Source organism: Rattus norvegicus, chromosome 1 (genome assembly GCF_021556685.1).
Source record: "Rattus norvegicus strain SHRSP/BbbUtx chromosome 1, alternate assembly SHRSP_T2T, whole genome shotgun sequence".
Classification (NCBI taxonomy): Eukaryota; Metazoa; Chordata; class Mammalia; order Rodentia; family Muridae; genus Rattus; species Rattus norvegicus.
In genome coordinates, this window is record NC_141534.1 from 271,762,575 (window position 1) to 271,783,368 (window position 20,794).

General features: G+C 48.9%; 1 protein-coding gene across 1 annotated transcript; it reads right to left on the reverse strand.

The window, feature by feature from the left end:
- Positions 1-4,368: 4,368 nt before the first annotated feature.
- On the reverse strand, positions 4,369-8,289 carry Vax1 (ventral anterior homeobox 1). The gene is made up of 3 exons (NM_022636.1): positions 8,049-8,289; positions 6,749-6,936; positions 4,369-4,950 (listed from the first exon to the last, which is right to left on the reverse strand). Exons 1-3 carry the CDS (start codon positions 8,287-8,289, stop codon positions 4,369-4,371), a joined length of 1,011 nt encoding a protein of 336 aa, NP_072158.1.
- Between the last annotated feature and the right edge of the window lie 12,505 nt (positions 8,290-20,794).

The window sequence follows — 20,794 nt, forward strand, 5'->3', positions numbered from 1 at the left end:
TGAAAATCCTTCAGGGAACCTTAGAAAGATTTCTTAGATTGGGCAGGCGACATAGCAGTAAGATCTAAGGACTCTTTCCAATCAGGAAAAGGACACAGTGTTCACAAATGATCTAAGTCAGAAGAGAAAGCAAAGGGGTTTCACTAGAACAAGTCAGAAGTGTGTGTGTGTGTGTGTGTGTGTGTGTGTGTGTGTGCAATTCATCTAACTCATATACTCAAGCTTCATGTACTTTATAGGTGTCTGACTGTAATTTTAAAACAAATTTTGAAAGACAGTTTAAGGCCAGTGCCGTGGAAGGTATTCTGGAGAGAAATAGAGGAACAAGCTGGTATACTGCCATAAAAGAGTAGAGAAAGAAGGAAGAAATTCAGACCCTTCCTTCATTAAGAGCACCTCAGCTGCAAAACTGGAAATGGGAGGGAACAGATAGGTTACAAATTCTAGATAACAGGAGAGAAGGAAGAAGGAAGCATGTGAAGGCTGAACACACTGGTTTTTTGGAGGGAAGTTCAGCCCCATTTTAAAGATTCAAATGCAGGGTTGGAGCAATGGACTTCCTCAGGACCATCGGATCATAGGCTCCTCCTAGAGCCTGCCTCATTTCCTACCCTTCTTTCCTTCAGCTTCCTTCCTGCCTCCTTTAGGGAACCTTAGGAAGACTTTTCAGAATGGGCAGGAGACATAGCAGTAAGATCTAAGGACTCTTTCCAATCAGGAAAAAGACAAATGATCTAAGTCAGAAGAGAATGAAAGCAATGGGGTTTCACTAGAACAAGTCGGGAGCGTGTGTGTGTGTGTGTGTGTGTGTGTGTGTGTGTGTGTGTGTGTGCACGTGCATGCGAGTGCATACCCTAAAGACTGGCTAACTGATGCCTATGAGAAACAGGACATCTAGCCGGGATTAGACCTACTGCAAGAGTGGACAAGTCTGTGGACAACCGAAAGTGGACAATTCCCTAAGCGCCTTACAAGACCTGACCAGCAAACACAGCTGTTTGGAGGAAGGATTTCTTTCCTTTCCTGTCTGCTCTACAACCATGGGTGCAGGTTTGAGATTGACACTCCTCTTAGGCCCTCATCCCAGCTGTTCCTATATTCCCAGGAGCCCTCCCACCTCTCCCAGCTGTTGTCACAGAAGCCACTTGCCTATGAGGCCTCTTCCCTGGCCTATGAGTCTCCAGTTCCAGAGGCCTCCAGAAAGTATGGCAGCTTGCTGGAGGCCCTTGCAGAAGGAGGGAAAACAAGACAGGAACTAAAATTAAATAGATTGTCTACAAACGTTTTTTAATTAAAATTGTGATTCATTTTCAGGAGAGAAGAGGCCCTCTAAGAACAATTGTGCTTCCTAAGCGGTGGGCACCAAGCTTAGCAGCTTTGCCGAGAGCCAAAGAGGGAAGGGAGGTGACAGCCAAAGGCAATGAGTGGGGGTACTTCCCCTTCTAGGGAGAAGAAAGCAAAGTGGGAAGAAGGGGTGGGGCTGGAAGGAGGGAGCCAGGAAGAAACCTCCCAAGCCTCTGTTGCAGAGGGGCCAAGCATATTAGGGACCCTAAGGCTGAGATTTTGAGTTTTCTTTTGTTCTGTAAGATTATGCCACCTTCTCTCCCCCTTTCTTACCCCAGGAGGGCCCCAGCCACCAGCTTTGACAGAGCAACCCACCCACACAGCCTTGGCTTTGGGGTAGCCAGGGTAGGGAGAAAATGGAATCTGGGAAAAGAGGGAGGTAGAGACAGAGAGAGGGAGAGAGGGAGAACTGAGGGTGTATGGCCGACTTGAAAAGCAAAGAGTGACTGTGTGTGGGCTGCTGCTCTGATGTCAGCAGAACCCAGAGTTCATGACACTCCCCGCCCCCACCGCACCCCACCCCCAGGCCCTCCTAGTCACTTCAACATTCTGCTGTCCTTGCTGACATCTTTGCCTGCCTTTTGGATTCTTCCACTGGGGACTCTAGGCACAGCATATGAATTGGGGTTCAGGGACTGGCTTGCACCACTGAGAAACTGTGGTCCATGCACTAGTGACTCCCACTTGTGGAGATGTCACCCTGTGTGCACCCCTTGCTTGAGCTTTTGAGGAGGCCATGTCCACTGCCACCATTTTCCAGGGCACTCCCACATCCCCCTAAGTCCAGACTGCCATGCCTTCTTCCAGAGTCACAGTCTAGGTCCTGGGGGAAGGATGAAGGAGAGACACGCACACGGGAACACAGAGAGAAATTAATATCTAGTTCATTTTCTTTTGCCCTTAAAGGTTCTGTTTAACGGCCAAAATATCTTTCAAGTTAAAATAAAGTAATTAAAATTTTGTTTGTTCAGGACTGTATTTTCACAAAATCGTAAAGTAGATGCAGCTGGAAAACTCTAGAAACACAGAAAGCATTAGGAGACAGAAACTTGTGCAGGACAGAGAGGATGACCCTGAGGAACCCATACTTCGGACAAAGAAGGGGGAAACCAGAAAGAACTCAAGACCAAATGCAGGTCCTCTTAGAGACAAAACAACACCCTCTCCAGCGACCACCCTCAACCCTGGCAGCACAGGATGTGCCCACCGTCCCTCCCTTCACTTCAGGATTCACACCCTAACCTTGAAACTCACCATTTGCTGGGTCTTCCCTTGGGGAGTGGGGTTGTATGTGTGTGTGATTTTTTTTTAATCTTTCAAATATAAGACAAAAATACACTTTATCATCATAGATATATATTTCACTCTCACCACATAAATACAAAAACATCCAAAGAGCCAAGACGTCCGGAACACAATTAGTAGCCAGGATTTAGTGACACCTACCCGCGTTTGAATCGTTCGTTCGTTATTTTCTTCGTTATTTGCCGAGAGAGAGAGAGAGAGAGAGAGAGAGAGGAGAAAACGAAACAAGAAAGAAAATGGGAAAAAAGATGAAAAACTTCGGATGTAAATAATTTACAATAAAGTTACTTTGTTCTTTAGAATGTTTTGCGCTTGTTTCAGATGGGTGAATACATTCTAGACACGGAGGCACCTCGCTCTCTGGGCCTGTGGTTTTGGTTAAAATGCGAGTGGCGATGGCTCTGGGGGCTAAGGTTGCTGCGAGGGCTGGGGCTGCACCTGCGTGGTGGAAAGGGTTGTAACTCGGGATCGGATGTCTGACACCCTAGGGTTGAGAAGGGAGAGGAAGTGCTTGTACTGCCAGCCATACAAGGAACCACTGGCACCAAGAAACTAGGACCGGTGAAGGCCAAGCCGGGCACCCAACCTGTCCTTCAGAAAGCAGCTGATCAAAAAATCCCGGCCCTTCCTGCTTGGTGAAAAGCCTTTTGTAGATATCGGAGTTTAGAAGATGAAGCAAATATAATGGGTGTTGATTTAGTTCCAACCCCCCCGTTATTCTGTAGCTTTGCTTCTGGGAGCCTCTAAAAAGAAGTTCCCATGACAGGAGACTGACACTAGCCACCGCGCACTCTCCTGGGAGGAGCAGGAAGCCGTGGGCCACCGCCCTGAAAAGAAGATTCTCAAGCTTCTGTCATTGGCTTTTCCTTCCGTTTCCTCTTTAAATTCCTATCTAAAGTCACAGCGCTCAGGATTTTAATTTCGCACGTTCCATGGTGCGTTCTCTAGTCCGAATTTCGTACATCTTTCAAACTCAACTGTTTAAGTGTTTAAAAACAGGTAACACTTCATCCGGTTTTATGTAGCAATGACTTTTGCTTTATTGCTGCTGGATCAAATTTATCACCACCTTTGTCTAACAGGACGTCTGCTGGATCGTTTCTCAGGGTCGGGGCGCCTGTGATAGTTTTCCTAAAAGAAATAAAACTCATCAGCTCTGTTCTGGACAGGAGCTGAGTATGCACCAATTATCCTGAGAGGTCTAAAAATCGGGACCAGGAACTCTCCCAAAGCCCTGATTTCTCTGACAATAGGGGATAGGCCCTTCTTTTGGGGTCTAAAAAAAAAACCCAAGAAGCCTTTTCAGTCCCTGGCGCCCTGCGAACATAGTTCCTCTTTCGAATATTCATAGGAGCACTGTGCAGCGCCCCTATCCAGAGCAGGTGTGGGGGCCTGGACTTAGGCTCAGTCTGTTCCTTCCCTGGCTAGCAGGGTGGGGGTTGGCTAATTCGGGTATTTCTCCCTAATTCTTTGGATCATTCCTGGATTCAGAAAGAAACCGGGGTTGGAGGAAGGGAGGAAAAGTAGAAAGAACAAAACAGCCCGAGTGAGTTGAAACCAATAGTCTGTGCCGGGGTGGGGTGAGGGCCAGGGGCGCAGTCAGAGGCTTGGTGGGGGCCAGGAAGGCCAGTGCAAGAGCACTGGGCGCCTAACGCGCGCGAGTCCATAAATACCACCACAAGAGATGTTATAAATATAAATACAGGGTAACACTTAAAATCAGTCCAGCGCTTTTTTCTCGGCCCCTTCTTTATTGTTGGTCCGGGAGTAAGGCTCGAAGGCCGAGGAGCTCAGGTAACGGGCTGAGAGTTCTTGCAAATTCCCGGCTAGCGAACCAGCCATCGTCAACGGGGCGGAGGACAGGCGGCTGGCGACAGAGCCTAGCAGCGACGGCACCGGCAGGCTGAAGAGACCGTGGCTGGCTGTCGGAGCTCCCGCGTGCAGTCCCCCGGGCCCTGCAGGCCCGGGGCCGGGAGCGCCGCCCACGGCTGGCGGATGCTGGGACGCCGCGCCGGCCGGACCCGGGGCAGTGGCGGCGGCGGCGGCAGCAGCGGCGGAGCCCGCAGCAGCGCCTGCACCCAGGGCCGGGAGGCTGGGCCCGCGCAACGCGGAGCCCAGAGCGCCTGTAGCACAGGGCGGCAGCAAGGCGGGCAGCCCGGGAGGCGACAACAGGCGGCCTTGCTCCAACAGCCGCAGCACGCTGCACGTGGCGGCGGTCTCCGACACCACCGAGCGCAGCTCCGAGTCTTTACCCTGGTCCTTCTTCTGCTTGGTCCGCCGATTCTGGAACCAGACCTTCACCTGCGCGCAGAGGCAGGAGGAAAAGTGGGAGAGAGCAACAGGAAAAAGCAGGGTCAAACGCTGCAGGGTTTGGGGGGCGGGGGTGTGTGCCTGAGCTGCTGAGACCCTCCCCCAACCTCAGCCCTCGATGCAGCCCCACCCCGCAGCAAAGGGTCTCAGCTCCAAGGCTGCTAGCGGCAAGCGGATCAAGTGCCACCACGAGGGGGACACCACTCCACTAGGCTACGCTTCCGGGTCATGCAAGCAGGCCCAGGCCAGCGCAGGTTACAAAAGCAAAGTAATAAAAATGTCCACGCCACTAGGAAAAAAGCCTGAGCTATTTCAGTATCCCATGGAGCAGTTTTGGTTTTACAAACTGGTGAATCGGCACAGGCTAAGTAAGAGCTTAAGGTCAGAGCAAAGCTGTGCAGAAAGTTGAAGTGATTGGGGAGCGGTGTCTCAGGCTTCCTAGATTCAGGTCCTAGTCCGGTGACTTCAAATTTAGCACCAGAAAAATCTATGTGTGCCTCTTAGTGGCTCCGAAGAACTGCCCCCTGCCTGTTAGACCAAAGACTGATCTCGAACCAGCAGCAGACAGGGAAGGTCTGGGTGGGAAGCAGACATTTGTGCAGGGTGGGCTTCACAAGTCAAGCTTTCTCCGCCACCTCTCTTCACCAGCTGGTTTGAAGGATCTGAACGTTTCTTTTCATTTATCCCTCCCTCTGCACTCCATTGGGAACTTTGGAATCATGGGAGGAAGATAGGAGACTGAAGGAGACTAAATAAATTTTACACACACACACACACACACACACACACACACACACACACACACACACACCCCTCAGAGAATTTCTGCCTCTTCTGGCCTAGAGTGGAGGGTAGTGGCTATATGGAAAAAACCATCCTATTTAGGTTTTGAAAGCTCAAGGGGTTTTGCACAGACAATTAAAAAACCATTACAGTGCCAACTTAAACTCAGATTTCCCCATCTGTTCAGCCCTCAGTTTCCAGTATTCAGTCTAGATTTTTAGGTCTAAAATGCTCCCTACCTGCTTTGGGGCTGGACATAGAAAAAGAAACTAGAAAGAGAGGTGACCAGCAGCCTGAAGGGGCAAAACCTCCCTCTAGCATCCTGGACCCTTAGCTCACAGGGTCAGCTCCAAAGCAGCATGGGACTTTGTTTATGGTAAGGAGAGGACCTAAAATGCAGAAGACACTATATACACTGCAGGCACCCAAGTCACCAGATTTGCTACCCACCCGACTCTCCCTGTCACTGGCACAGAAGATAGTGCCTTTTAGGACCCCAGAGTGGTGCTCAGGGCTGACTGTTTAAGGAGTGGGCGCTGCCAGATTTGCACAGGCAGGTTTCTGAGAGTTGGCACCCCTTTCTAATCCTACTTCCTGCAGAATTGATCTAGGTGCTGAGTAAAGCTAAAGGCACTGACATGGGGTGTTAACTGGGAATATAGCCAAGATGGTATGTATCCAAGTGGGGGAAACAGCCTTTTAAAAATCAGAAGCCATCCAAAAATTCTTAAGAGCCAAAAAGAATTCCAGAAGGACGGAATACGGGGCCCTTGGGCCAAATCAAGATATGCAGAAATTAGACTATGGTGGATTTGTGAGAATGAGGAGAGGACATGGCATTTTAAGAAAGAGGAGGGAGCCTAAGACCTTGGTCCCCATCCATTCCATCTCCTCTAAGTCCCTGGTAGGTTCTGTCCAAAACAAGGTAGATAGCGAGGAAAGGCAAGCTACCGCGCTGGGGAGAGGGAGAGAAAGCCTGGTGGTGTGAACACTGGCAGCTGGGTACCTGGGTTTCAGAAAGATTGAGCTGCCGAGCCAGCTCGGTTCTCTCCCGGCCCACTACATATTGGCAACGCTGGAACTCCATCTCCAGTCTGTAGAGCTGCTCCGCGGTGAAGGACGTGCGTGTCCTCTTGGGCCGGTCCAGGTCCAAGCCCTTGGGCAGGATGATTTCTCGGATAGACCCCTTGGCATCTAGGGAAGGGTAGATGTCAGCCACCAGAACCCCGTCCCCGGTTTTCTCTGCCTCCTTGACCGGAGCTAGCTAGGGACAAGACTCTGGTAGGCTGCGGTGGGTGTACGTGGTGATTGTAGTCATAAAGCCGAGACTCTGGGTGGATGGAGGCCAAGGAGTCTAACTTTATACCATGAACTGGGAGAGTAACCAGCGTGTCTTTGAAGAGTTCCCCCAGACACTGGAGTGGGGGGTGAGGGGGAGAAGCAGAGCAAAAACAAACAAACAAAAAAACAAAACTGAATTCCAAATAGGTGGATGCTCCTTCCGGCCTGGGGAGCCTCTGGTGTGTGATCCGAGTCACCAGTAGCCCAAAGGGGCTCTTAACGATAACCCTAGCCCCATTATGGTCCCAGATAGCAGGGCAGCCTGCACTCCTGTGGTCCCCACCCCCACCCCGGGTCTCTGGCCTGCTCCAGTCCGGGCAGCGGAAGGAGGAGGGACCGAATGTCCGCTTGCAGGGCCTGGCTCTCTGCTAGCGGGGGCGGCGCCGACTGAAGCCGGGCCTCGGCGCCACCACTGCCCGGGAGAAGCGCACGCTGCTCCTTGAGCGAGGACCAGCGAAGCAAAGAGGCAGCATCCGCAGCCTTGCGGCCCAGCTCCGCAGTCCCTCTTGGCGACAGCGGCCAGGCCAGGAGCGCAGCACCAGGGCCCTCGGCCCCGCCAGCTAACTGGCCGGCGCTGGCCGACAGCCGGAGGCTACCGGTCCTCGCTCAGTGCTCCATCAGGTGCGCTCTGCCCTCCAGGGCGCAGACACTTGCAGGCCGAAGGTCGCGCGCACGTCCCCCCGGAGGAGCTGGGTCCGAGCCCCAGCTTAGTGGCCGGTCCACAGCACCTGGGTTCCTCCCGGTAGCCCTGCTGCGGGGCCCCTCCGGGTTGCTAGGGCCCAGGCTCTGAGAGAGCGCTTTGAAAGGAGCCCCAGGCACGGGTTCCCGCGGCCGACCGGACCCAAGAAAGAGAGGGCCACCAACAACTTTCTCCCAAGTCCTCGCCAGCCCTAGGCGGCGACGCGAAGCCACCGCAGGAGAATTACCCGCAAAAGAACGCGCCCCAAAGCCCTGCCCATCCCTACCTCGGACTAGGATCCGGCGGCAGTAATCTGGGTCTGCTGAGGAATTGGATTTACTTTTGTTACAATCTTCGGAAGCGCCAGACGCCGAAAAGGCGCCCTGCGGCTCCTTGAGGAAGGCAGCCGGAAGGCTCCCCTCGGCGCCCTTGATCTCTCGGCTCTCCTTGTGCGCGTTCTTCGATACCCTGGCGGCCTCGGTGTCCGAGTGGCACCGGACGTCCATTTTGTCTGTTTTCCCGAACATAGGCAAAAAAAAAAAGGAAAAAAAGAGAAAAAAAAAGAACCAGAAAAACAAAAAACACAGAAAAGAAGAAGGGGGTAAAAAAAAAAAGAGGCAGAAGGGGACAAAACCCCTAAAACGCAGCACCTAAGCTGGGTCGCCCGCCAGAATGAATGTCCCCGCGGGGTGGCTTCGGCGGCCGCAGAGGGTCAGCGCAGACAGGAGAGTGGCGCTCTGGTAGAAATGCGGCAGGTCTTGTCCAGGATCCCGGTGGAACAGTGGTGAGGCCGCCTCGTCAGCGCCCGCGTCCTCTGAGCACGTCCAGTGTCCCCAGCCTGGCGATCATGTAGCGAACAGCGCAACTCCGAAACGCTGCGGCTCCGCCTGTTACTGAGACGGCCGAGTTGTGGTTGTCCGACACCCGGGGGGACGCACACTCGCTGTTGCAATTGATTACGGGTAATTTCGCAGCCCCCACGTTTCAGTTACCTCACGAATACACTAAATTGTTTGGATAATATATCAGATCGTAATGGATGGTTTCTGTCCTTGTCCCCAATCAAGTAGGGGTTTAGCCAGTGAATAAACGGAAATGATTGGTCTTGCTTTCGGGAAACACAATCAAAGACCCACACTTCCAGAAAAACTTTTGACAAGATTCATCCTGAATTGTTAGCACCATTAGTAGGCATTATTAACTTTCTCTTTGCCTTTGACCATCCTGCTCACATACTGGCTAAAGGGGGTTTCCTCCAGACTCGCCAGGGAGAGCCGGATAGGGGGGTTACACCCTCAGTCTCTGTAGCTGAAGAAAGCAGTTGCTTCTGGGTGGGGAAAGGAGGGAGGAGAAAAGTTTCCCCCTAAAGTCTCTCCCCCACACTCCAAAAAGGCCAAGCTTTCTCCCCAAGCGACTTCTTAACACACCTCGACGCTGACAGCCATCTTAAACTGCTGCCCCTCTTCCTGTAGCCCCAGTTGGATTTTTTTTCATGCCTGCACCTCCAGCAGCCCTGAGGCAGCCCATTCAAAGGGCAGCTTTGTACTCAGAGTGGGGGGGTGGAGGGAGGGAGGAAGACAGACAGGGAGACAGAGGGAGAGAGAGGGAGAGAGAGGGAGAGAGAGGGAGAGAGGGAGAGAGGGAGAGAGGGAGAGAAGGGGAGAGAGGGAGAGAGAGGGAGAGGGAGAGAGAGAGAGAGAGAGAGAGAGAGAGAGAGAGCGCAAAAAATCTCAACTGTGAAATCTGCTTCAAAAAAAAAAAGTTTCCCCCTAGCTATTTCATTGTCTTGCTACAATGTCTTTGAGAAAAGCAACAGCCAGTAATCCAATAACAGCATTGATTAGGCCACAATGATTCAATTCAAGCGCATGGCCTTGTGCAAGGAGCTTGCTCCAGCCCTTCTCGTCACCTTGCCGGGGCAGAAGCCCTCTCCACGCCGCTCTCCCCATTCATTCCTTTATGGGAAATGCGGAGCAAAAGGAGTGAAAGATGGCAATTATCTAATTGGACTATTAACAAACAGTCCTCTGAGTGCGGCGGTCTGGCGTGGCTCCTGGGCGGGGGAAGGGCCGTGTTCCCGGCCCTCATTCACAAAGAGTGCAGGGGCCGCGGAGGAAAGGGGGTTTTTAAAAGGGAGTGGGGTTGGGGGGGAGAGGCGAGGAGAGGTGGGAGGTTTGGCTGAGAATTTTTCCACACAATTCCAAGAATGGGGCGGAGGCGGGAGGGGGAGGGGCGGGGGTCTGGGCGAGAGGGTGGGAGGCACAGAGTGAGTGGGGAGGACAGCGAGTGTGTGTGGCGGCCTCCGAGGGGCTCTGCGCCCGCCCCCACAGTCCGGCTGTCACCTCCCGGCCACCGCCGCGGTCCCTCGGGACTGTTGGACGTGGAGGGGGTGGGCCCATCCGGGTAACCGCACTCCTCTCCAAGCCACCTCGGGCCGGTCCCTTAGGGGCAACCGCTTTGGTCAGTTCCCAGGGTATCTGTCGCACCACAGGCAGACCTCGGGCTTCGACTTTATATGATTGGGGATACTTGGGGTAATTCTGTTGAGTGTTGTTCACTGAGCGGGGAGCATTCCGGGGACAGGTTGAGAGCCCAAAGATATAGATCTCTGCGGGAGCTGTCCTCAGGCCGGACGCCTCCGTGCGACCTGGCGGCAAGTGCCTAGAACGTCCACCCAGCAGGAACGCAAGGAAATGGAAAGAAGAAAAGGGTCTCTCCTCGGCGAGCCAGCACGCCGACTCTAGAAGTTCTGCCCGCGCCGTCTTGGCCCCGACGACTCTGTGAAGGAGGGTTTCTGAGGCTTCGGATGTTACCGTCTGGGTGCCCTTGCTAAGATCCTTCATAGTACTGCTCCTGGTGCAGGTCTGGAATTCCAGCCCAAACACACACACACACACACACACACACACACACACACACACACACACACACACACACACCAAACTCCAAGTGGTGGGCTGAATAACCAGCGTGAGGTGTTCAGACTTCTGCTTAGGGGCAAGTTGGAGTTCCCACTTTGACTTTCAAAAACCTTGGAGAATCATTGAGACCCCAACAACGGATCAGATAGAACTGGCCTATCTTAGATGGTTCCAGGCCCCTAGGCCTGAGGACTCTGCAGCCTCCTCCTTACCGGGAGGACACCTACTACCTGGAAGGAAGTCTTTTTTAAAAAATAAGAGGGGCCAGCTCACCATTTCTTTCAAATTTCTGGGGAGCGCCTGTTCACTTGAACCCGGGAGCAATTGCTTGTTTTTGTTTGTTTTGAGCACTGGTATATTGGGTGTCTAATCACATTAAATATTCTTAAGCTCTTTCTTGGGAAGATAACAACATCCCAGGCTAGGGCTAAATGAGTAGAGAAACTGAGACATTCGATAACTTGTCCGAATCTCAGCTCAGTGTATACAAAATTTGAACTCCTCTCTGGCTAACCTCAGAAGTGTTCCAGGTCGTCCAGCTTCTTGGGGCTCTGGCTTAGTTCCCAGCTACTCCCTGCTTTGAGTTTTCCCCAGAATCCCAAAGGGATGCAAAGTGCTCAAAGAGACACATAGCTGTGCCCTTAACATTAATACTAAAACATTTTGAGTATTTGACATTTGTTTCACTTCATGCCCAAATAACAGGAGACAGACACAGAAACATTGAGTCTCACTATTTTTAACTAGCCAGGAGCCCATCACCCTGCACCGACATGATCTGAGGTGAACAAAATCCAGTTCTCTGTGTCTCAAAGTTGTCTGATGACTGGGATCAAAATCCAAGAATTCACATTTCTGCTGGCTGGGGGGTGGTGGGGTGACTCTTTTAACAACTTTGTTGGAAAAAATTGTACCTTTTAAGTTGGGGGCCCTTAGTTGTAAGGGCAGAGACACACCACCATTCAATGCTTATTGAATCTGCAAAATGCTTTCGTTGAACTATCTATCTGGCTTGATGATGTAGAGATTTATCAAGCTCTAGAAATGTCAAAAGCAAGGTAGCACTCAGGAGGTCTCCAGCACACAGGCAGGCTGTCTTCTACAGGATCTAGAACAAACCAATCAGCTATGGGAACTCACTGACTTTAATCATAGCTCCATCTTGGAAGTACTAATAATACTATTACCAGATGCCCATCTAGGCTTCAGGCATTTCAAATAGCAAAATTAAATAAAAGTCAGTGTTCTGTGCCCCCTCCCCCTCCCCTCTATCCCCCCTTTTTTCTCTCTCTCTCTCTCTCTCTCTCTCTCTCTCTCTCTCTCTCCCCCCCCCCCCACCTCCCCTCACTGGTTTAAAATTCTGTGGGCATCCATCCAGAAAAACCATGACAGGTTTCCCAGAGGACACAGTGGAGGATGGACGGCCTGGATGGAAATTTCAGAAAAGCAGCTGCTGCTCTCAGCCAAACGAAAGCTGTGTGTCCATTGGCAAAAGAAAGGGGAGGGGGATCTGCTCAATTATTTGGATAATCTGAGACAAGCCTGTGCTGTGCCACACACATGAGGACATAGGGCTGCTCCAGGTGAAAGTGTTTTACTCCCCTGCTTACATTCTTCCCCCAACCATTGCCCTTCCTGCCCCCACACGTCTGTCTGCAGGTGCAGAGAGACCCAGAATAGAACTGTAGAGCTGGAAGGGTTTTTAGAGATCATCCATTCCAGAACCTTCATTTGACTTGACAGATGAGGAAAATGAGCCGGGAAAGACAAAGCAATTTATTAAGGATTAGACAACTAGTTAGTGGGGGCCTCTGGGCTGCAGTCCTGGTCCCCTCCCCACCCCTGACTCAAAGCTGCATTCTCATCTCTGCCCAAGCTTCCTAGAGTTGGCAAGAGAATGCACTCTTTGGGACAGGGTGAGATGATGCTACAGAAATGAATTAAACGTTGACTTGAGCCATGGGGATGTCTTTCATAGTCTATGCCTCTGCTCATGTTCTCTCACTCAGGCATTAGAAAGTAGGATGAAGATGGTGCTAAGCATAGTCCTCCATCACCCTTCCCTTGTTTATTTTCAGTAGAAATAAGAGGTAAAAGTCCACTGCATCAGAGAAGATGAGGCAAACAGAAAGGAAGTCTTTTCTGTGAGTAGGGTACTGAATACAATCAATTAACAGCCAGGATAACTGGCATTTGTACAAACTTTCATCTACAAAGTTGCCAGAGGTGGAGCACTCCATCTTGTCTAGTTACTAATGCCCCCATCCTGCTGGAAGTCATTGAGGTAATAGAAAAATAAATGAAACACAAGCTTCTATTGAACATCTAAAACGGAGAATGTAGCTGTCCATCCAGGTATTTCTGTCCTGTTTCCCCTTAAGAACCAGCCAGTGTGCAGAAAGCCAAACTCTAGGTTAGTCTTTTTACACATGAAGCAATTGGTTCCATTGGCTTCCACTTCTTAGCCTTGCATGTTGTATCAGGGAGTTAAGTTTTGTCAGTGAATTAATAGTTTGAATGTGAAGCATTCAATTTTAGAGAAATCTTAGAGTGATTGCTCAGTAATTCTATAGGTTCAGTTATTTTTTTTTTAAATGTAACAAACCAAACAAAGAAATGGAGCAAATATGGACTCTGTGGCCAATCAGGTTACATAATTCATGTGTGCAACTCCCAGCTCCATTCCCTATTAGACAGTCATTTTTAAACAGTTACATTCTTTCTCTGTGCCTCGACATTTTGTCAGAAAAATAAGTTTTGCTGTATGTAGCACCTGTAAGTATTGAATAACTAAAATAAAGTGCTTTAAATGATGCCTGTCAGATCATGAGCACTGTCAATAAATATTTGCCATCAGTGTCCTTACTTGTGCACCTCATGTAGCTAGAACAAGAGATACCAAGAAAGAACCAGAAGCCAGCCAGGATCAGTGTCTGGTTCTGGGAATGTGTAGTGAAGGTGGGCGGATTAAGCACCACACAATAATGAATATCCAGGATTTAAGGGCTGCCATGATCTCATTAAACTCCCTAGCCATAAATGTGTTGCCCTTCCTCCCATAAATAGCTAAACCAGCCTGAGCTCTCAGGGACTAAACCACCATCCAAAGAGTACACATGGACAGACCCATGGCTCCAGCTGCATACGTAGTAGCAGGGATGGCCTTGTTAGGCACCAATGGGAGGAGAAGCTCTTGGTCCTGCCAAGGCCAGACCTCCCAGTGTAGGGGAATGTCAGGGCAGGGAGGTGGGAAGGGGTAGGTGGATAACACCCTCATAGAAGAAAGGGGAGGGGAGATGGGATAAGGGGTTTATGGACAGGAAAACTGGGATAACATTTGGAATGTAAATAAAAATATCAAATAAAATAAAGAGCTGTGGTCTATTTCCTCTTTGCTAATTTTGGGTAGCTTTGTCATATGCTTTAGTCAACAAAATTCTATGCATGTGATCTTGTGTCCCTTGAGGGCCTTAAAGCAATGTGGTCAGATTCTGAATCCACCTGTCCTGCTGAAAGGAAGTCAGCCTAGGGAAAAGGAGCAAGTTCAGTGCTTGTAAGGCCATGCGATATTCGTGGTAGTTTTATGAGAGATCTTGGCATGAACCATTGATACTGAGTCCTGTCCAAAGCACAATCTTGAGAAAATATATAGTGGTGGTTGCTTTAAATTGCTAAGCCTTGGGTGTGTTTGTTAGGCCTCAGCAGGTAACTACAAAACCATAGGATGTAGAGGAAACCAAAGCTCAGCCATTTGTCCATAGTCTCGGCTAAAGAATACCACAGACCAGAGTTAACCAGAACCATACTGCACCAAAATCTGTGGTGGTGGTGGTGGTGGTGGTGGTGGTGGTGGTGGTGGTGGTGGTGGTGGTGGTGGTAATTAAAGGACTCTAGTGACCCCTTCAGAATCACCCAGTTCTAAGCGATAGTTATACATTTCTTGTTTATCCTTCCATATTTCAGAGTGACCTCCTTAAGATGGGCTAATGAAGGACTCATTTGTTAGCCTGATGATGAAAGGAACGAAGATTTTAATTATAACAAGTGCGATATCTGCCAAGACATTCCTCTTGAAAAGTGAAGGGGGGCATCTCCTTGGATCCCAGACCCCCCAATTCTGTATTTCTTTCTTTCTCAGATAGATAGATAGATAGATAGATAGATAGATAGATAGATAGATAGATAGAGCAAGCTTTTATTTTATATATATGGGTGTTTTGCCTAGGGGCCAGGAAAGGGTGTCAGATCCCCTAGGACTGAAGTTGCAGATGGTCATGAGCCTGGGAATCAAAACTTTGTTTTCTGGAAGAGAAACCAGTGCTCTTAACCACTGAGCCATCTGTCTCACTCCTTCCTTTCTCTTTAAACAAGAAAAGGTACAAAGGGACAGGTTGAGCCCTCACCTTTAAGAGATTAGAGACAGTCTAACAGCAAATGGGAAGTGACAGCAGGTGGTCATTTGGCTCCTTGAAATTCTCCAGGTGAGTATTCTGGGAGAAGGAAAAGGAAGGCTGGTTTTTATTAAGCATTTTTCTAGGTCACAAAGAACTTAAAAGTTTTCCAGGAAGCCTGGTAATAAAATTTGTATCTTTCTAACAGGGTACATTTGTGTCTCAAAGCATCTTTAAACCCATCATTTTTCTAAAATACCTTACGGGCTGGAAAACAGCTGGGTTGTTTACTCAGTAGATAGTAACAGCTTCTGCATGAAAGGCTCCTGGATCCTAGGGCCACAGAGAGGTCCCGTGTCAAAAGGGTGAAGCGAGGACAGCTCCTCACCTAGAGTCTCTTTCTATACAGCTCACTCCATTCAGCTGTAACTGGAAAAGGAAGAAGATGCTGTCTGTTCCGTGTGCTCAGACAAGACCATTTCAGCTCCCCACTCAACGCCTGCGGTGCTCATTGGTTTTGTTTTACTGTTACTCATTTACTAATCTTAGAACAGGGTCTCCTCTATCCCAGGCTGACCTTGAACTCACTATAAAATGAAATATGCTTTCCTTGAACTTGAAATCTTTGGGCTTCTACCTCTCCTATGCTGGAATATGGTGGGCATCACCACAACCAATTCTGGGTTTCCTGCCTGCTAGGCAAGCACTCCATCAAGCAGACACCTACTTAATTTTTTTTTAATTTTCATTTTTTTTTATTAAAGAGAGGGTCTTGCTATTTAACCCAGACTGGCATCCAATATCTGAGCATTGAGATTATGCACACAACCAACACATTCCTCCCATAAATTCAATTCTAAGGAATTTAATCCCCCACCCCCACCGTTTCTGAGCCATCAGACACTTAGAGGTGGTATAGGGAAATGAGATTATAGGCTCAGGCAGGAGCATTGGTGATGGAGACTGCCCGCCAACAAGAAACCTTGGATAAGGATAGAAAGTAAACCTGGGAATTCTATAAATACCAGAGCCACAAGTCAAGTCATGACAACCTCAAATGCTCTTGAGGACCTGAAGGCAGTAGATATCTAGGCCGATGGCCTTCTGGGATTCATTTATATGTTGTTTGAGAAGGCAAAGAAGCCCAAACAATATTTGAGAGATGCTTTGACATAAAAATAAATACACGAAATTGCTCCTGTGCCATAGCTCATTTCTCTAAAATAAGGCAGAACTCACTGTCGCTGTAGATGCCCAAACTGCGCCAGCGTGGATGCAGAATACACTAGAGGACGTCCTTCCTTTGACACGCGGAGAGGAGAGATCTGTGGCCTGGAGCTACAGAACTGAGGGTGAGACGGTTTTTGTCCCCAGCTATTTTCTGTTTTGTAAGACAGACCAAAAGAATGAAGGACAGTAAAGTGGAGTGGAAGGAAGAGCGAGCCTAAAGCATTATGGGAGCCTAATGCATTATGGGTACTTCTATTTGCATCGGGAAGAAAAGGAAATGGGAAGACTCCCAGTTATTCGTGAGAGACAAGATTGTTTGGAGTTTTCTAGAGATGCTCACCTGTAAAAGAAATGGAGGGTTTGGGCCCTACAGCCACCAAGGACTGGAAGTGACCCGTGGCCCCCTGTGACCAAAAAACAAGGCAAAACTAGTCTCCATGGAATGAAGGTCCAGCGAATAAAGGGGAGGGGCCTGGGGATGTTTTGGTGCGCTGTGTTCTTCTTCACATCACACTCCCTCTTTTAAAGCAAAGAAAAATGCTTTGTAAACGTAGACTAATTAAACCAGCGTGGCTTCTCAAAGCAAAATTGAGCCCCTTTAATCTGAACTTTCTGAAGAAAAAAAAAACAATAAAATTAAGGTATAATGTTCCTGAAGAGGAGTAGATAGGAACAGAAACAGCGTTTGTGAAGGATTAAGTATTTAAGTGTGGCTTGATGTCTGCAGACACTGTGGATGGAGACATTCACACCCCTCCACAGTATGGACCACTGAAGACCAAGGCTGAGCTGCAAGGACCTTGGAGAGTCTCTCTACAGCAGCCTGCTGTGATTCCCTGTCCACAGGCTTTTCTAAACCCTGGAATCAGGAAGGATCAGGAGGCCACCTCATGAGTCAGTCAGATTCTCCCAGCATCTTGACTATAAATGCCTCTCCCGGGGCATCCACCAGACACCAAACATCTGGTTCAGAGCATGACATCCTTGATACACAGTGTTTTAAAAAAATACCCACAGCTCAGTTGAGACTCTGCCATAAATCCCTTCAACAACTTAGTTCCCACCCTCCATAGTTGAGGGGCCTCAAGTTTGCTAAACCAGCACTTCACCAACAAGATGCACCCATCAGTCTTTACTGTTTTATTTTGAGACACCAACTTTCCTAGGCAGGCATTCAACTTCCAATCCTCTTTCCTCAGCCTCCTTAACAGCTAAGATTTATAGGCTTTTGTCTCCTGGGCCCAGCTATTTACTACACATTCTTTTTGTCCCCTTCGAAATGTTAATTTGGGGCTGGAGAGATAGCTGAGTGGTTAAGAGCACAGACTCTTCCAGAGGATCCAGGATTGATTCCCCTGGCACCCAAATGGCAGATCACAACTTTCTGTAGCTCCATCCCTAAGAGATCCATCCAATACCCTTTTCTGACCTCTGTGTGCATACACACACACACACACACACACACACACACACACACACACACAAAGACACACACACACAAATCAATACTTAAAAATAAAATGTTTATTCATTTAAAAATTTACATTTATTTATTTGGAGAAGTCAGGCAAACCACATATTCATGTGAGGGTCAGAGAACAACTTCTGAAGTTAAGTTCTCTCTTTCTGCTGTCATTTCTGGTGATAAAACTTGGGCTGCCAGGCTCGGTGGCATGACTACCACCATTGGTGCCATCTCACCAGCCCCATTTCCATTGGTTTGTTTATTTACTTATTTATTTTGAGACTCGATCTCAAGTATCCTGGGCTGGTCTTGAACTCAGCTGAGGATGACCTTGAGATTCAGGTCTTCTTGGCTCTACCTTGCACACTTTATATAGTGCTGGGGGTGGGATCCAGACCCTTGTGCTTACATAGTAAGCACCCAACCAACTAAGCTACACTCCTTGCTCCCTCAGAACAGCAAAAGAGGATGTGAAGTTGGGTGGGAGTGGAAAGACGATCAGTGGGCTGTGAAATGGGAGGTGACATTCAGAACAGCTTATATGCATGTATCCAATTCTCAAAGAACTAATTAAAACATTATACATACATGAATGTATATATATGTATATGTATATATATATTTATACACACACACACACACACACACACACACACACACACACATTGCAGCAGTTCTCAATCTGTGTGCCAGGGCCCCTTTTGCAAACTTCTATCTCTAAAAATAACTACATTATGATACATAATAGCAAAACTACAGTTACAAAGTAGCAATGAAAATATACATTAACTGTATTAAAGGACTGCAGCACTAGGAAGGTTGAGAACCACTGAGCTAGAGAGATGGCGCAGTGGATAAGAGCACTTCCTGTGCAATCAGGAGATCCTGAGTTCAATTCCCCAGCACCTGTGTGAAAAGCAGTGTGGCCACACATGCACCGTAACCCCAAGACCATGATGATTGCTGGGTTTGCTAGCTGCCAATCTGTCTCCCGGTTCAATTAGAGATTCCACCCCAAGAAAATAAAAGTGGAAAGTGAGAGCAGAAGACACCATGCTATAGATCTCTGTCCTCCGCACATACACGTGTAAACAGCCAAGCAGCCTGTTCCCATCCAATGTGGCCTTCACTCTTCATTGCTGGGGGAGGCTGGGTGATCCTGAGGGTCCTCCCTGTTCTCCTGGTCTCCAGTCTCACATTCTGTGGCTGAGCCTGGGAACAGCTGGCTGCCTGCCGAAGTAGAGACTACCTGTTTTACATGGAGTGGTGGTCCGATTGCTCTCTCAGATAAGTCTGGTTGGAAATGTGATAAGTAATGTTCCCTGTGCTGTGGCCGATAGCTCCCTTCTGCACTACAGAATGTTTTCTGTGAGTGCCATGCTGAGACTCCAATAGAGATTTAAGTCAGTTCCAAATAGCCCTAACATCAGAATCTACCACCCACTATGACAACATGTATCCTTTAAAGCAGAGGCTGGAAACCTGAAACTAAGGTATTCCATGGTCTTGGGTTGTTCCTGAGTCTATACTTATTTCTCACCAATTAACAAGTCGTGTGTGTGTGTGTGTGTGTGTGTGTGTGTGTGTGTGTGTGTTTTGATGATGATGATGTGTGTGATAGTGTGTGTGTGTGATGGTATGTGTGTAATGGTGTGCATGTGTGTGTGTGTCTGTGTGATGGTGTTTGTGTTATGTATGTATGATGGTGTACGTGTGATGATGTGTGTGATGGTGTGTGTCTGTGTGTGTGATGGTATGTGATGGTGTGTGTCATGTGTGTGTGTGTGATGGTGTGTCTGATGATGTGTGTATGGTGTATACCCATGTGTGCATGCCCATGTAGGCAGGCAAAGGCCAGAGGAGGAAGCTGGATGTCCTGTTTTAAGACAGTGTCTCTCACTGAACCTGGAGCTAAGCTGGCAGCCAGTAAGCCCCAGGAATCTTCCTGTTTCCTTCTTCATGGTGCTGGGGATTCTAACTCCAGGCTTAAGGCTTATCCACTCAGCTGTCTTCCCAGCTACCTACTTTCCAAGATTTTTAATAGGTTTTACCTTGAAACCTTGAACTAGATAACCTGGATGCCCTGGATTCATTCTTTCACATCAGTAGCCAGCAGGAGACAAGAAGTGACAGATGCCTCTGGAGGGGTTGGTCCTGGAGCCTGACTGTGGGTTGGACATGCCTCGTCCCCCAGAGATTTTATACAGGAAATGTGGTCCTATGTTACCTGTTAAGAGGTTAGTGGAACCTTTAAGAGGTTGGGGTCTGGTCGCTGATTAAGTAGGCCATTGGAGCACAGTGCACTGGTTAGTTTGAGGGCTGACTGGTCCCTCCCTGCTCTCTGGCTTCCTGCCTCACCTTCAAGGCTTTTGTTACTTGCTCACCATCCTGACTCTATCTGCCAAAGACTCTTACCTGAGCAGAGACAATGTTGTTGAATGTTAGGTTGGTGTTCTTGAGCCTTAGAACTGGGAGCTAAATAACCCATTTCTCTTTGTGAGTTAGCCAGACTTGGATTCTTTATCACAGCAACAGAAAGTAGGTTAATACAGGCCAGGGAAGTATTTGAATGTAAGACAATACCATGAAGGGAAGTCACTCTAGATATGACTGTTAAGTTGAGCGACACAAAACCCTGGAAGTGGAAGGTGCCTTCTCTCCAGGAAACTGGTGATGGGCATGCCAGCATCCGCCTGGGGTTCTCTGGGCTTGCAGTTCCATGAGAAATATTCTCGGGGTTATCCCCTTGGGTTTGGGCCATCCGTGGAGTGCGTAAAAACCCAAGCTTTATCAGGGAGACACTGTGCTTTGGAGAAACCCGAAGCCAATGGAGACTCAGATTTTGCATCTCCCTCTTTGCACCACCTTGGGGTCAGGGAGAGGGTGCAAGATGTCCCCAGCAGGCTCATGCATCGGAACACCTGACTGGTGGACCTCTTTTGAGAGGCTGTAAAACCTTTAGGAAGTAGAGCCTAGCTGCAGGAGGTGGGTCTCTGGGAGATGGGTCTGTAGTTCAGATCCACTG